General features: G+C 35.4%; 1 protein-coding gene across 4 annotated transcripts in view; it reads left to right on the plus strand.

The window, feature by feature from the left end:
* GPHN (gephyrin) overlaps positions 1–13,997 on the plus strand; it is a 440,641-nt gene that overhangs the window by 402,238 nt on the left and 24,406 nt on the right. For all 4 annotated transcript variants that reach the window (XM_045822936.1, XM_045822937.1, XM_045822938.1 and 1 more), the window contains one exon: positions 5,658–5,745. In XM_045822936.1, coding sequence (XP_045678892.1) covers positions 5,658–5,745 — 88 coding nt within the window. The remainder of the gene's footprint in view (positions 1–5,657; positions 5,746–13,997) is intronic.

Genomic DNA, 13,997 nt, shown 5'->3' on the forward strand with positions numbered 1-13,997 from the left:
TTTGTTCATTCCTCTGAGATATTTCTACCACTTGGTCTTCCAGGCCACTAATTGAGTTTTCAACAGGGGTGTAGTCACCTTCTAAATTTTTTAATACAATCACTACTAAATTTTAAAATTCAAAAATTATGGGTTTTGTTCCAGAAAATCCTTTTAATGTTGTAAATAAATCTCCATTAGTGTTTTAATTATTTGTTGTTGTTGTTGTTGTTAAAATTACATACTTCCCCCAGCAGTTTTATTTCACTATGAGCTGTCCTAAATATTATGCTTATTATTCCACCCACTATCTTAAACTGCTGATGTTTTCCTTGCCTCCTGAAAGTTCCATTTTCCCTCTGTCCTCAGAAAGCTGAGGACCTGATGGGAGTGGAATTGTAGGAGAAAAGAGGACCACAAGTGGTAAAAGGCATGGAAGTCACAATTCCTGAATTGGCAAAACACCAATGGCAAGCTGCCAGTCTTCTATTGAAATACAAAGAAAGGAAAAAAGCTTCCTGGACATTCAGTTGTAAAGGTTTGGGCCTTCCCAGCCTTTTAGGATAGGGCATTCTTAGCATTTTCTAGGTAGACTTCTAGGTCAGTTTAAAAATGATACCTAGCCCTGGCTGGTGTAGCTCAGTGGATTGAGCGTGGACCGCAAACCAAAGTGTCGCAGGTCCGATTCCCAGTCAGGGTACAGGCATGGGTTGCAGGCCATGACCCCCAGCAACCGCACATTGATGTTTCTCTCTATCTCCCTCCCTTCCCTCTCTATAAATTAAAAAAAAAAAAAAAAGGACCAGTATAAAACATTTAAAAAAAAAAACTTAAAAAAAAAATGATACCTTACTAACCTGGATCCCAGTTACCATCAAGTGCTTTAAATCAGTGAATGTTAGAGATAGAAGGGCCTAGTCTAAATGTTCTCATTTTACAGTAAGGATAATGAGACCCCTGAAAATGATATTAGTTTTTCAGAGTCATCTCAGCAATAGAGACAAAATTGGATTGTAGACCTTGTGACACTTAGGCCTTCAGTTAATGGTTTTATTTTCTGTAACCCAGTACTTAAATTTTTAGCATTTAGTGCTAAATCAATTCTCTTATAGAAGGCTTTCCTATATCTGGTGCTCTAAGAGAGCAATGGATAGGTACTTAATAACTTAAGTGAAAATGGATAGAAAGTGTTAGTAAATCAATATTAATGCTAGTATTGATTTATCCTTAAATAAATGGTTAATCAACATCCAAATCTAATTAAAACTGTGGTTGTTAATGAAGGCAGAAGTAAATGATACTACAAGATCTACTGCTCTTTGAAAGAATAGATGCTACTCATATATACCTAGAAAGCTTTTATCTTACATCCCCTCTAGTGGAAATGGTGAGAAGATAGTTCTGATTTTAAAAATATAAGTTGTTTTTTTAATCATCAAGGTTTAGTGTAATTTATATATTTAGATAGTGATAGCTTTTATCTGAAGGTATACTATGTATAACAAAGTATCTTTCACAATGTGAATATTACTATAGTTTAAAAGAAAGAAGAATGAGTGTAGAGTGACCTTGAACCTGTTACTACCTCCTGTGACCCTTAGTACCCTCTCTTGCCCTGCCTACCTCATAAAATTGTGAAATTAACACATAGGTATTAAATTGTATTGTTCTTTTAAAACATGAGTATGGTTTTCATTAATTTTATTCTTAAATATTAACTGATCTTAGATATAAGAAGTAATATCATTTATAAGGTACATAAAGTCATATTGTGTGAGCTCACATTATATTACACAAAATCAGATTATAATGTTTTATAGTTTTATTCTCCTACCTTTGAGGAAATTAATATGCTATGATCTCTTTATTTAACAAAACTGAGAAAATCATGAATTGGTTTTATCCTCCTATAATATCCATGATTTATAATTCTTATTACCTATTCTTCTTATTATTCAGTATAAGTTCTTAGTCTTAGAAAGCAAACTCAGTTTTTAGTTCTTAAAAGTAAGAAAGTGAGAGAGAGGGAATATAAAGTAAATACAAGAAAATATTAGTGTTTGTCAAATCTGAGAGAAGGATACTTGGGTGTTCATTATACTATTATCTTATGTTGAAAATATTTCACTATTTAAAATATAATATGAATTACAAAAAGAGCAAATTTGTGACCTGTGAACAATCCCTAAAGTTATATTTAATCAAAAATTTTTAGTTCCCATCCAAATATAGGAATCATAGTCATGTTTGTTTCATTCCCCAGAGCTATGCCAACATGTCTACACATTCCCTCTCCTGGTCACCCAGACAGATTCCCCACCTGCCGCCTTAGCACCTCTGTTTGATGCTTTTGAACAAGTGTTCATTATGATGAGAATTTTCCCTGTATGACATGTCATATTTCTGAAAAAACTAATCACTCTGATTAGGTAGTGGGATGGAACAAACACTTAAGGAAGAGCCAGAGGTCCTATCCCTAGCTCTGCCACTTACTACTTTTCCTGCCTTTAACTTACTGCATTACCTCTCTGAATATCACTTTCCTTTCTGTAAATGGGCATAATAATACCTGTTCAGTCTACCTCACAGGTTGTGAGAGAACAAGTGGGATTATAATAGCAGCATAAGTGACATTTACAATAGATCCTCTGACCACTGTCATATATTGGTAGTTGTGCCTTTTCTAAGCCAAAATCTCTGACTACAACTCAGACACCAGAACCATGCAAGAGAGTGGAGTCGAAGAGAGGGCAAGGGAGACAGAGAAGGATAGGACCCAACGGATGTGCCTAGCTGTGATACTGAACATAATGACCCCTAAAGATCTTTCCAACTTGGACATTCAGTGATTTTGTGACCCCAGCAGCCACAGAGTAGAAAGCAGCATTGAGAAATCACAATAATGATTTAGTATTAAATCCCTTTTAGTTTCTGCAAATTAGAAATTTTTATGTGCAGAGTTAATGACTCTGCAGTTTTAAAAAACAGGAAAAATATATGTCCCAGATAATATGAAAGCAATGAATAAGGAAACAAATCACTGAAAAGTATGTTTATTTGCAGTTATCAGCTAGCCTGTCCCAAGAGCTTTATCCACATACAAAGATTAATAACATGATAATGTGTATGTCACTGCTGCTTTGTGGAGTCAGCGTGTTATCAATTATATAATAAGACTGGTGAAATTAGCTAATGCTTATACTAACACAAATTTGTATTTTGTTGATAATATCCATTGTCCACTCACCTGAACCACATTCCACATCATCCTGCATTTGTAATGTTTTTCCCATTTACTCCTTAGATCTACCATTTGGTTCAGCTTAATGATAATGAGGTCCAACAAGGCATGCAGTGATCAGGAACCCATCACATGCATATCTTATGGTATTTCAACAGAAAAGATAAATTGGTATCTTTTCAAAGTTTTTTATGTTTACACATAGATCTTACCTTTGTTGAATGGCTGGGTACCTTTTTGGCTGCATAAGGCATTTGCTGGATGACTTTATTTGAAGGGTCCCTATGTTGGTAGGTTGAACTTCATGAAAGCCATTTTTCAAACCTTTACTTTTATCTCTCCTCCTTGGGATCTCACTCTTCAGAGCCAAGCAACCCCCACTACACACATGGACAGACATTGGCTTAAGGAGAAGGGGAAGTTAGGCTTTACACATATAGTTGTGTGAAAGCATTTGAGGCCCAGTTTATGATTTTCTTCTGTGTTAGTCACAGACATTCTCCTGAATAAAAACTGCCAAGCATGCTAGCGTTGAACTTTGCCAGGTTGTTAAGTGTGTTTTTATTATGAGTGTCTGTCAATAGCACAGCAATAACAACTACCTTTCTTAAAACTTAGTTTGTACCCATAAACTTTATATGTACTATGTCACTTAATCTTCATAACAACCCTCTATTATCCCTACTTCATAGATGGAAAGCTAAGACAGGGAAGTTAAGCAACTTGTCCAAGGTTCTATATCTAGCAAGTAGTAACAGCAGAATTTAAACTCAGCAGCCTGACTCGAGTTCACACTCATAATCTCTGTGTTATGTCACCTCCCAAGTTGCTTATCTCTTGTAGAGCCTGTGAAGTGTAGCCTCTTGGGTAAATCTCAGGCTCCTCTCTTTACCTATGTCACCCCTTTGTAAAAAATTAAGTGATGTCCTAGTTACAATTTTTTTCTTCTTCTGTTCCTCTTCCTTCTGCTTGAACAAACTTCATTACCATGAAAGATTTGAGAAAACATGTGCTATCTCATTGAGATATTTGATACCAAGTTAACAAAAGCCTACTGAAGCTAGCTTAAGCTAAGAAGGGATTTATGGAAAGATGTAGTTTTATCTCATGGAACCCAAAAGCAAAAATAGGCCTCAAAAGGGACTAAAAACAAGAACTAAAAAAAAAAATTTAAAAAAAAATCAGAAACTAGGATTGCTCCCTTTTTAGATGTATATGTTAAATGTCCGGGGGGGAGAAGGGTAACACCCCTTCTTTCCCCAAGAGTAAGAAGTTTTCAGAAAACAAAGGTGTAGTCTGGACAAATATTCCTCAAAAGACTTCTTTTCTGTATTCCATCACTTGAAGGACAATGCAGGTGCAGTGCACATTGCCCAGCTGCTGTATGGATTAAAGATAGTAACTAAACATTCTTTTTCAGCTACTGCCTTCCTGTCCCTCCATAAGTCCCAACACCTGGCATTTTATTTTTTTCTCACTTGATTTAATCTGAAGTTAGGCGTTTGCATCCCTCTAACATCCGAATGAAAAGACCCTTGATTTCACTCCACCTTTTCATCCCAGGCCTTTGACCTGTGCAACCCAAGGGGCTAGTGCACTTGTCTTATTAGTCAACTATCAGGAATCTGCCTATTTCAGTCCCTCATATTCTTCCTGTCCTTTTACCCTCTCAGAATGTTTCATATGGTCTCTGCTTTCCTTGCCCTTTTTTTCTATCCTTCTTTCCCCCAGGAAATACCTACTGGCTCCTCTTATTTTTAGTGAATCCCTGCACCCTTTTCCCATTAGATGAAGTCCGAATTCTTGAGCTTGAGGGCCCTGCAAAATCTTATTGTAAGATTACCCCCACCGACCCCAGTCATTTCAACTCAAGTCCTTCATTCTACATAATTCATTTCCCCCACTGATCTAGGAGCACCATGGGCTTCACCACAGGCTGATCATCTTCCCCATTCCTTTCCATCTATAAAAATCCAGCCCATTTTTCAAAACCTATTAAGTCATATTGCCCATCAAGAGTCTTATGTGATCTCTCCAACAGTAGGTAAACAACTGTCCTGGTTTGCCTGGGATTTCCTAGGACATGTGACTTTCAATATAAAATTTGGGATATTTCTAGGCAATCGGGGATGGTTAGAAAGCCTACAAACGCCTCATGTTTTCATCTAATATGTTGCCTTGTTAAACAGTGGGGGTGGGGGGGAGGGTGCCTGTGAAAGTACCAGTAGCCACTACCTTCTGTACTCACAGTTTTTTCTCCACAGTAAAGTTATGCTGTCGTTAGGCAGAGACCCTTTTGATTCCCACTTCACACAGAATATGCAGCCGCACTCAGGTTAATGCCTACTCAATGAAAAATGTAGTTTAGTTTTAAGTAGGCATTATGTCTGAAATATTTTCCTCGTATGTTAATATATTCATCTTTATTTTTTTCCAGCCCAGATGACTTACTCAATGCCTTGAATGAGGGTATCAGTCGTGCTGATGTCATCATCACATCAGGGGGTGTATCCATGGGGGAAAAGGTATGAAAAATGGGTCTGGTGGAAATTTATCCACTGTAATATCCTTGCATACAGTTTACTAGCTGTATGTGATCTGGTAAATACCTGGTACATAACCAGACTCCCACAAAGCTAAAATCCATGGGGCTTCAGAAATTTCTGGGCATTCTAAAAGGGTTGCAATATAGATCAGAAAGAAGTAAGCACCGGAGCAGCACAGAAAATCCCACAGCACATAATGGTTTTTATCTCCCCCTGGAGATGTCTGGCTTTTTGTCCACTGTACATTAGGACTTCTTTTATATGTAACATTTACCGCTACGTTAAAGTTCCAAGATCCTTCCTTCTACTTAAATTTAAATTAAAGATGACCTCCCCCACCACATACTGTAAACCTGGTAAAGAATCCTTAGTTCCTCACAGAGAAGAATGGAAAGATTAGGTAGTCCTTTGCCCCTTATGACAAATAATAATAATCATAATAATAACGAATATAAAATACAAACATAGATATAAGCATGCAGGCTTTTATAAGACAGTATATTTGCATATGATATATGCTTAGTCCTATAAAATTACAATTTGAATATCTCAGCATCATTAAGTTTATATATCTTATTGAAATGTGTTGGTTCATGATGTTTATTGGGTCCATTGAATAATGTGATGAAAGTGAAATATTCTTTATTATAATAACCAACTTTGTTCTCGTACAATAACATTTCAGATTACAAAATATTTTACCATCCTGTTATCCCTTTCCATGTTTCTTTTTATCTCATATTAATGACTGAACTGAAAATTTTGAAATGATTTTTATAACAGCTTTTACTAAAATTCATATTTTTCAGGAGTTTGATTTTTCTTTAGCTAGATCTTATATACATATGAGTGTTATTGGTGTCTGCATTCACTAGCTATAAAACTGCCGATAACCTGGCTCTTTGCACAGTGAACTCTATCAGCTCTGGCAACAAATGTCAGAATTCAGTAACCTGCACAGAGAATGCCTGCCTTCCATTCACAGCTTTAGTTTTAGAATATTTAAGGATAGCATTTCAGATGCTGAAACCATAGAAGAAAAAGAATCTCAGTCCAAGACTACCATCTCAAATTACACCCAAGAGTAAAACTATTAAAGTGTAGGTAGGAAAGTCTCCTTATCGCAGACAGTTTGCTGGGTTAGTCTTCCCTCAAGTCCCCTAGAAGTTTTTAGTTTTAGGTAAAGCGGATTGCTGCAGACCCCCTGAGATTACAAAGGCTAAGGGCTGAAGTCTGCATTGCAGTAGATCTATAAGAAATTATTTGCAAAATGTCTGTTTTTATTATCATCAAACTGCCTATGGTGCCGCAAGAGCAATCCTGAAGTCGAGTACTTAAACATTAAATTTGTTATTCCCAGGGACTGTGTCACATATAAATTATCTTAGTCACTAATGAAGTTAATTATGGGACAATACCTATGTGTCAGACCTAGTGTCGGTCTTTTCTAGTACTTCTGAAGAGGCAACAAGTGTGTAACTAACAAAAGATGTCATTCATCCTAGTGGTTTGCTCACAGGTAAACAGAGCCAATACAGTAATGCACAGTGGTTTTCTTTACCAAAGGGCCCCTGATGCTTTTGGAACCCACAGACCTCTATCTTCTTCTCAGCCAGAGAAAAACGACCCTTTCACAGCTGCTTCTCTCAGAATCTCTCCCCACCTGTACCCCACCCTGCTCCACATAGACTTTTCAAAGAGTTTTTATTTTTATAAAACACTGAAAGTTTCAGGTAAACAGGATCTGCTTTTTGCCCTGAAAACTAAAGAATTATATTTATTACTATACAACCTGCAGAATTATAAAATAGCTCCCTAACAATGAATGGTACAGATAACCAAGAAAAATAACACTCAGACTGCCTACTTAAGAGCTTCTTAATTTTTCCCGAGTGTCTCCCTTACCTCATATGATCCAAATAATCACAAAGATTATTACTGATCACAAAAAAGACTAGTCTCATAGGCTTCCCTGATTAGTTGACAGCAAGAGTGTTAATTAACCATGTAGGCCTTCTCAAGTTTGTTTTGCAAATTTAGAGTTATACAGCATTACAATATTAAAACTAATCAATAATACTCCAAACAAATAAATACAATAAAATTTTCCTTATCGTTTCATTCAGCCCTGTGTCATTCTTGTTCTACTAGATGTTAGGTTAGTAGTCTGCTTTCATGAACCCACCTGCTTCCACTCTAAAGAGTCCTGGGATTCCTGGCTCAGTCCACTGGCACCAAATAAAATTTACCTAAACTACGTCACCTCAGAAGCCTGTACCAAGAGACTATTCTTCGAAATGCCCATATTTTAAAATACCTATAACAGTCCGTCTCCCTAGAGCTCTGAATCTGCCTTTTTTGCAGATACAAACTAGTCACTGTAGCTCATAGCTGAGCTATATGCAAGCATCAGAATAAAACAAAAACTTTCCATGAATGACAGATACTGAATGCCTGTACATCTTTTTTTGTTGTTGTTGCTGTAATCCATAATATTAGAGTAGAAGATAAGTAAAATTTTCTGTTGTGATACAGTATCTACCTATCTCATAAAAGTTTTTATCAGTGTTTTCCCTGAGGGTAAATACATAATGGACAGCAAGGGCATTGTCAAATCTCCAGGCATTTCTCATAAAGCATATCATTTCTGAAGCAGTTTTATTAATAACATTTTACCTATATAAATCCTAACCTTAGGGCAGCCTCTCTTCTCATATATGACAGCAACTCTCCTCCCATGAAACTCTTAAAATGGTAACATATCAACCAAATCTATTTCTAACATTTTTTAATAAGATGAAAGAACAAATCATTTTGATTTCCTAGAGACCCTCTAGGAAATTTCAAAGATAATTTCAGGTGTAAAAGATAGTCTGAAATTTACTTTATTTTTTGTTCTAAATTTTGGTCTGATCTTTAGAAGGAAAAATCGAAAGAGTTGTCAAAAAAGAATTGGTTATCTAATTAACATCGGATCATGGGTATCTGAGAAATAGTAGTTGGTTACCTAGCTTTCAAACAATAAAAAATATTGGAAAATAAGCATACAGTGTACCATGACTGTAAAATAACCTCGGCCTGTTCATAAATGAGTAAAATTAGTTCTTTGCTTTTTTATTGCCTTAATCAAAGGCAAAATAAAGCAAACAATATATACAAAAAAGTAGATTACACAAAAAGAACAAACTTTCATGTTCAAAGGAAGGCATTAATCAGGAGTAAACCAAAGAAATAAGCCCATCAAACCTTAGTGAGCTTACTATAATTCTGATATATTTCCCAGCTTCATTTCAGACATTGGTTATAAACCAAGGCAAATCAGTCTCAAAGTTTTGTCCTTTATTATACTCTTATATTTTTTTAACAAACTTGCTCTTTGCTTTAGAACAAAGTGGTCCCCAGACCTACCAGGGTTCCTGAAATCCAGTAAGTGAGTGATTTGCAACCTTTTTCATTTCATGGCACACATAAACTAATTACTAAAATTCTGTGGCACACCAAAAATTATATTTTTTGCTGATCTGACAGAAAAATGGGTATAATTTTTATTCATCACACCAGATGCTATCATTGTGTTGGCTGTTGTCATTTTTTTACATGACAATCTAAGGGAAATGTGATCAGTGCCCCTAACTAAATAATCAGGTATTCATGTTTTTAAAATTCTTGTTATACACCAGTATACCATGGCACGCTGGTTGAAAAATCACTGCTGTAAGTGGGTTACAACTATTTTCATAATAAAACTAAGACTTTATATGGCCTTTTTGTTCTCCTCTCATGAGTGTACAGTAAGTTTCATTCATCATCATCAAAATGAATGAATGCAGAAGCAGGTAAGAGAATCCAACTGACTCCCGTTAACTCAAATAGTAAAGAGATTTTCAAAATTGTATAAAAATGCATTAAAAAATAAGTTGTTTATGTTAACATAAAATGGCTTCATTATTACTATTTCTATAATAAATTAACCCACAGTAAGTATTTTTTTAATTTCTTAGTTTTATTTTCTAATACAGTAGATATAACCCACATAAACAAAAGCCTAGGGATCTTTAATAAATTTTAATTTATGAGTATATAAAGAATCCTAAGAACAAATACTTCGATAACTGGATTTTTTAGCAATATTATTTTTCCACACATAATTATACATTTTGTTATTATTGCTCATAACATAATTACAATCACACATATTTATTATAATGTTTAAGGAAAATTACTTCCTACTTCACATCAAAAACTGGAGATGCGGTTCATTGAGAAATCATGTGCAAGCATTTTAGCAGATGAGCAGGTTCATAAACACACAGAATACAACTTCCTACAGCCATATACATTCCTATTGCACCTTCTTAATATAGCAAAGATGAAAGAACACATTCATGACCCAAAGATACAGCCTGTCTATAGCATATTTTTTAAAAAGCAGAATATATTAACTAAAAAACAAAAGTATGTTAACTTAAAACCATAATTAGTAATCAGTGATCCAGTGTTCTATCTTACTTAGAAATCCTCAAGATATATATGATGATTATTTATTAGTTAACTAATTTAAAATCAGTTCAAGATTTTAAGTAATTTTTAAGATGACATACAACAAACATAACTACTTTTGAACTTAAAAGTTTATCATACCCAGCCTGGCTGGTGTGGCTCAGTGATTGAGTGCAGGCCTGTGAACCAAAGGGCCACCTGTTTGATTCCCAGTCAGGGCACATGCCTGGTTTGTGAGCCAGGTCCCCAGCTGGAGGGACACAAGAAACACCACACATTGATGTTTCTCTCCCTCTCCTTTTCCTTCCCTTCCCCTCTCTCTAAAAATAAATAAATAAAATATTTCACAAAAAAAAGTTTATCATACCCAAAGCAATCTATGGATTCAATGCAATCCCTAGCAAAGTTCCAATGGTATACCTCACAGAACTCTAATAATTCTAAATTTGTATGGAACCACAAAAGAGCCCAAATAGGAAAAGCAGTTCTTAGAAAGAAAACCAAAGCTGGAGGTATCACCATCCTGACTTAAAACTATGCTACAAAGCTATAGTAATCAAAGCAGAATGATATTGGCATAAAAACAAACACACATCAATGAAACAATTGAGATCCCAGAAATAAATCAACACAGGTGTTGACAATAACCTATGACAAAGGAGCCAACAGCATGCAATGAGAAAGGACAGTCTTTCAATAAATAGGGCTGGGAAAACCAGACAACCACGTGCAAAAGAATGAAACTAGAACACTGTTTTACACCATATACAAAAATTAATAGATTAAGAATTTAATGTAAGACCTGAAACCATAAAATTCCTAGAAGAAAACAAAGGCAGTGAGCTTTTTGACACCAGTCTTAGTGATGTCTTTGTGGATCTTTCTTCAAAGACAAGGGCTGCAGAAGCAGAAATAAACAACTGGCAGTACATCAGACTAAAAAGCTTCTACACAACAAAGGAAACCATCATCTAAGTGAAAGGCAACCTAATGAACATGAGGAGATATCGACAAACCACATATCCAATAAGGGGTTAATATCCAAATGTATATAAGAACTCATACAAGTCAACAACAACAAAACCTGACTTTAAAATGGGCAGAGAATTTGAAGAGACATTCCTCCAAAGAAGGCATACAGATGGTCAGCAAGCACATGAAAAAACATTCAGTATCACTAATTATTAGGGAAATGCAAATCAAAACTACAATGAGATATCACCTCACACCTGTTATAATGGCAATTATCAAAAGACAAGAAATAACAAGTGCTAGGGAGGATGTGGAGAAAAGGGAACCATTATTCACTATTGATGGGAATGTAAATTGGTATAGCCACTATGGAAAACACTATGGAGATTCCTCAAAAAATTTTGAAAAAGAACTACAATGTGACTCAGTTTTCCACTTGGGTGTCTAACTGAAGAATATAAAAACTAATTCAAAAAGATATGTTTGTCACAGCATTATTCACAATAGCCAAGATATGGAAATAAACCTAAGCATTCATTGATGGATGAATGGACAAAGAAGATGGGGTATGCGTGTGCATTTATTTATTTGTATTTATATACGTGCACACATGCTGGAATACTACTCAGCGATAAAAAAAAAGAATGGAATCTTGCCATTGGCAACAATGTGAATGGACCTTGAGGGTATTATTACACTCAAGGCAGTGAAATTGGAGAAAGACAAATACTGCATTATTTCACTAATATATGGAATCTAAAAGAAGCAAAGGAAATGAACAAGCTAAACAAAATAAACTCATAGATACAGAGAACAGATTGGTGGTTACCAAAGTGGAAAAGGTTGGGGCATGGGCAAAATGGGTGAAGGGTTAGTTATATCATCATGGGTGGTAACTAGACTTGAAGCAGTAATCACTTTATAATGTATACAGATGTCAAATTATATAATAAAAGATATTTTTAAGGTTTGTCAGAATAATCTTTGATTTTGTTGAACCCAATTTTACATTTTTCACTATCTTAATTATTATGCAGGAATAATATTAGCTTATGTGATGAATAAACCCATATAACTTTAAGAAAAACAAACCCAAGTGAAATAAAATATATTTGCCTAATTATACTTACACTTAACACTGATAAATAATAGAAAGAAATGTCTGGGTTTTCTTAATAACCAAAATAATTGTTAGTCTTATTTCCCAAAGATTTACCTTAATTATGTGAACTTTGATTCTTAAAATTATAAGAAGGATACACCAGTATAGCAGACTTAAAATAAGTTAAATTTGCTTATTATCTGAGAATTTTAGGAAAATTCTACATATGTAAGCACTTAATTGACTAAGTCAACCAGAACAGAGTACCTTTAAGAGACAATAATATTCTTTTGGTGTTTGTATTTTCCCCCTTTGGCAAAGCAAACTTAATTGTGGCCCTGAGATCAGGCTCTTCTCCTTAGGTCCTGCAGAAACCAGAGAGGTAGTGGTGAGGCACTCTTGTGTTGCCCCACTTCCCCTCCCCAATGACTCCATCACCTTTAGATTCAGATGGAGAGGGTCTCGGTGGGGGTTACCTTGAATCTGCAGCCCAATCCAAGGAAGGCCCAGTCTACGAGGTGGTCTCACAGACACAGACACATAAAGAACATACAGTGTCAGCTCCAAAACTTCAACCGCAGGCCAAGTGTAAACACAGAAACAAGAACACACATCATTCTCAATTATGGAACTATTTTTCTTCCTAGACGTCACAAACTCCTTAATTGATTTTGGCTTAAGATGACAGTAAAGCAAACAAGAAAAACTAATAAGCTAGATTCTTTGTCTGCTCTTACGTAATAAAATTGATTTTTATCTCACATTTATGTGAATCACCAAATGGTCAGACCATTTATACCATATTTCCAATCACTGTTACCACAAGTGGGAACATCTTACTGACCATGCACAGAAATAAAAATAATACTAAAATCAATAGAGCAGCAAAATTAGAGAAACTAAAAGTTAGCAGAGTTCAAGTTTTATTACTGTTTGGCATTTACTCCGGGAACCAAGGAAAGATGTGCCCAGGTTTAAGCCACCCATGAAGTGCACTTTGACAACCAAGTTTACCTGGTTCTGCCAGGTAAATCAATGGAGCCTCTCAGTGGCATCTCCAGAATGTTTTTTTTTTTTTTAGATTTTATTTATTTATTTTTAGAGAGTGGATAAGGGAGAGAGAAAGAGAGGGAGAGAACCATCAGTGTGTGGTTGCCTCTCACACACCCCCTACTGGGGACCTGGCCCACCACGCAGGTATGTGCCCTGACTGGGAATCAAACCAGCAACCCTTTGGTTTGCAGTCCTGCACTCAATCCCCTGAGCTACACCAGCCAGGGCCTCATAATTTATTAAAGTACAATTTTTAAACATAAAATCATAAATCACATATATATATACACACACACACACACACACACATATGTATAAAACCAGTGAGATAGTATAGCTGATTCATGGAAAATTCAGAGAACACAAACATAGTCAGGAATGATGAAATAAATTTGCTAATAGATGCAAAACTATCCTGTATCTACTGGTGAATAATCAGAACTAATTTTCATTTCTTTGGATAATAATCATGTTCACTATCAGTTTTCTACAGCTTATTTTTTGTAAAATAGCTCAAAGATAATGAAAGATACAAATAACCCAGAATGTTGTGATACACTGAACATCTAATCATCTTTTTGCCCTTTTCAAAGTTTTTTACAGT

Source organism: Phyllostomus hastatus, unplaced genomic scaffold (assembly GCF_019186645.2).
Source record: "Phyllostomus hastatus isolate PE091 unplaced genomic scaffold, TTU_PhHast_1.1 phas_scaffold_501, whole genome shotgun sequence".
NCBI lineage: Eukaryota > Metazoa > Chordata > Mammalia > Chiroptera > Phyllostomidae > Phyllostomus > Phyllostomus hastatus.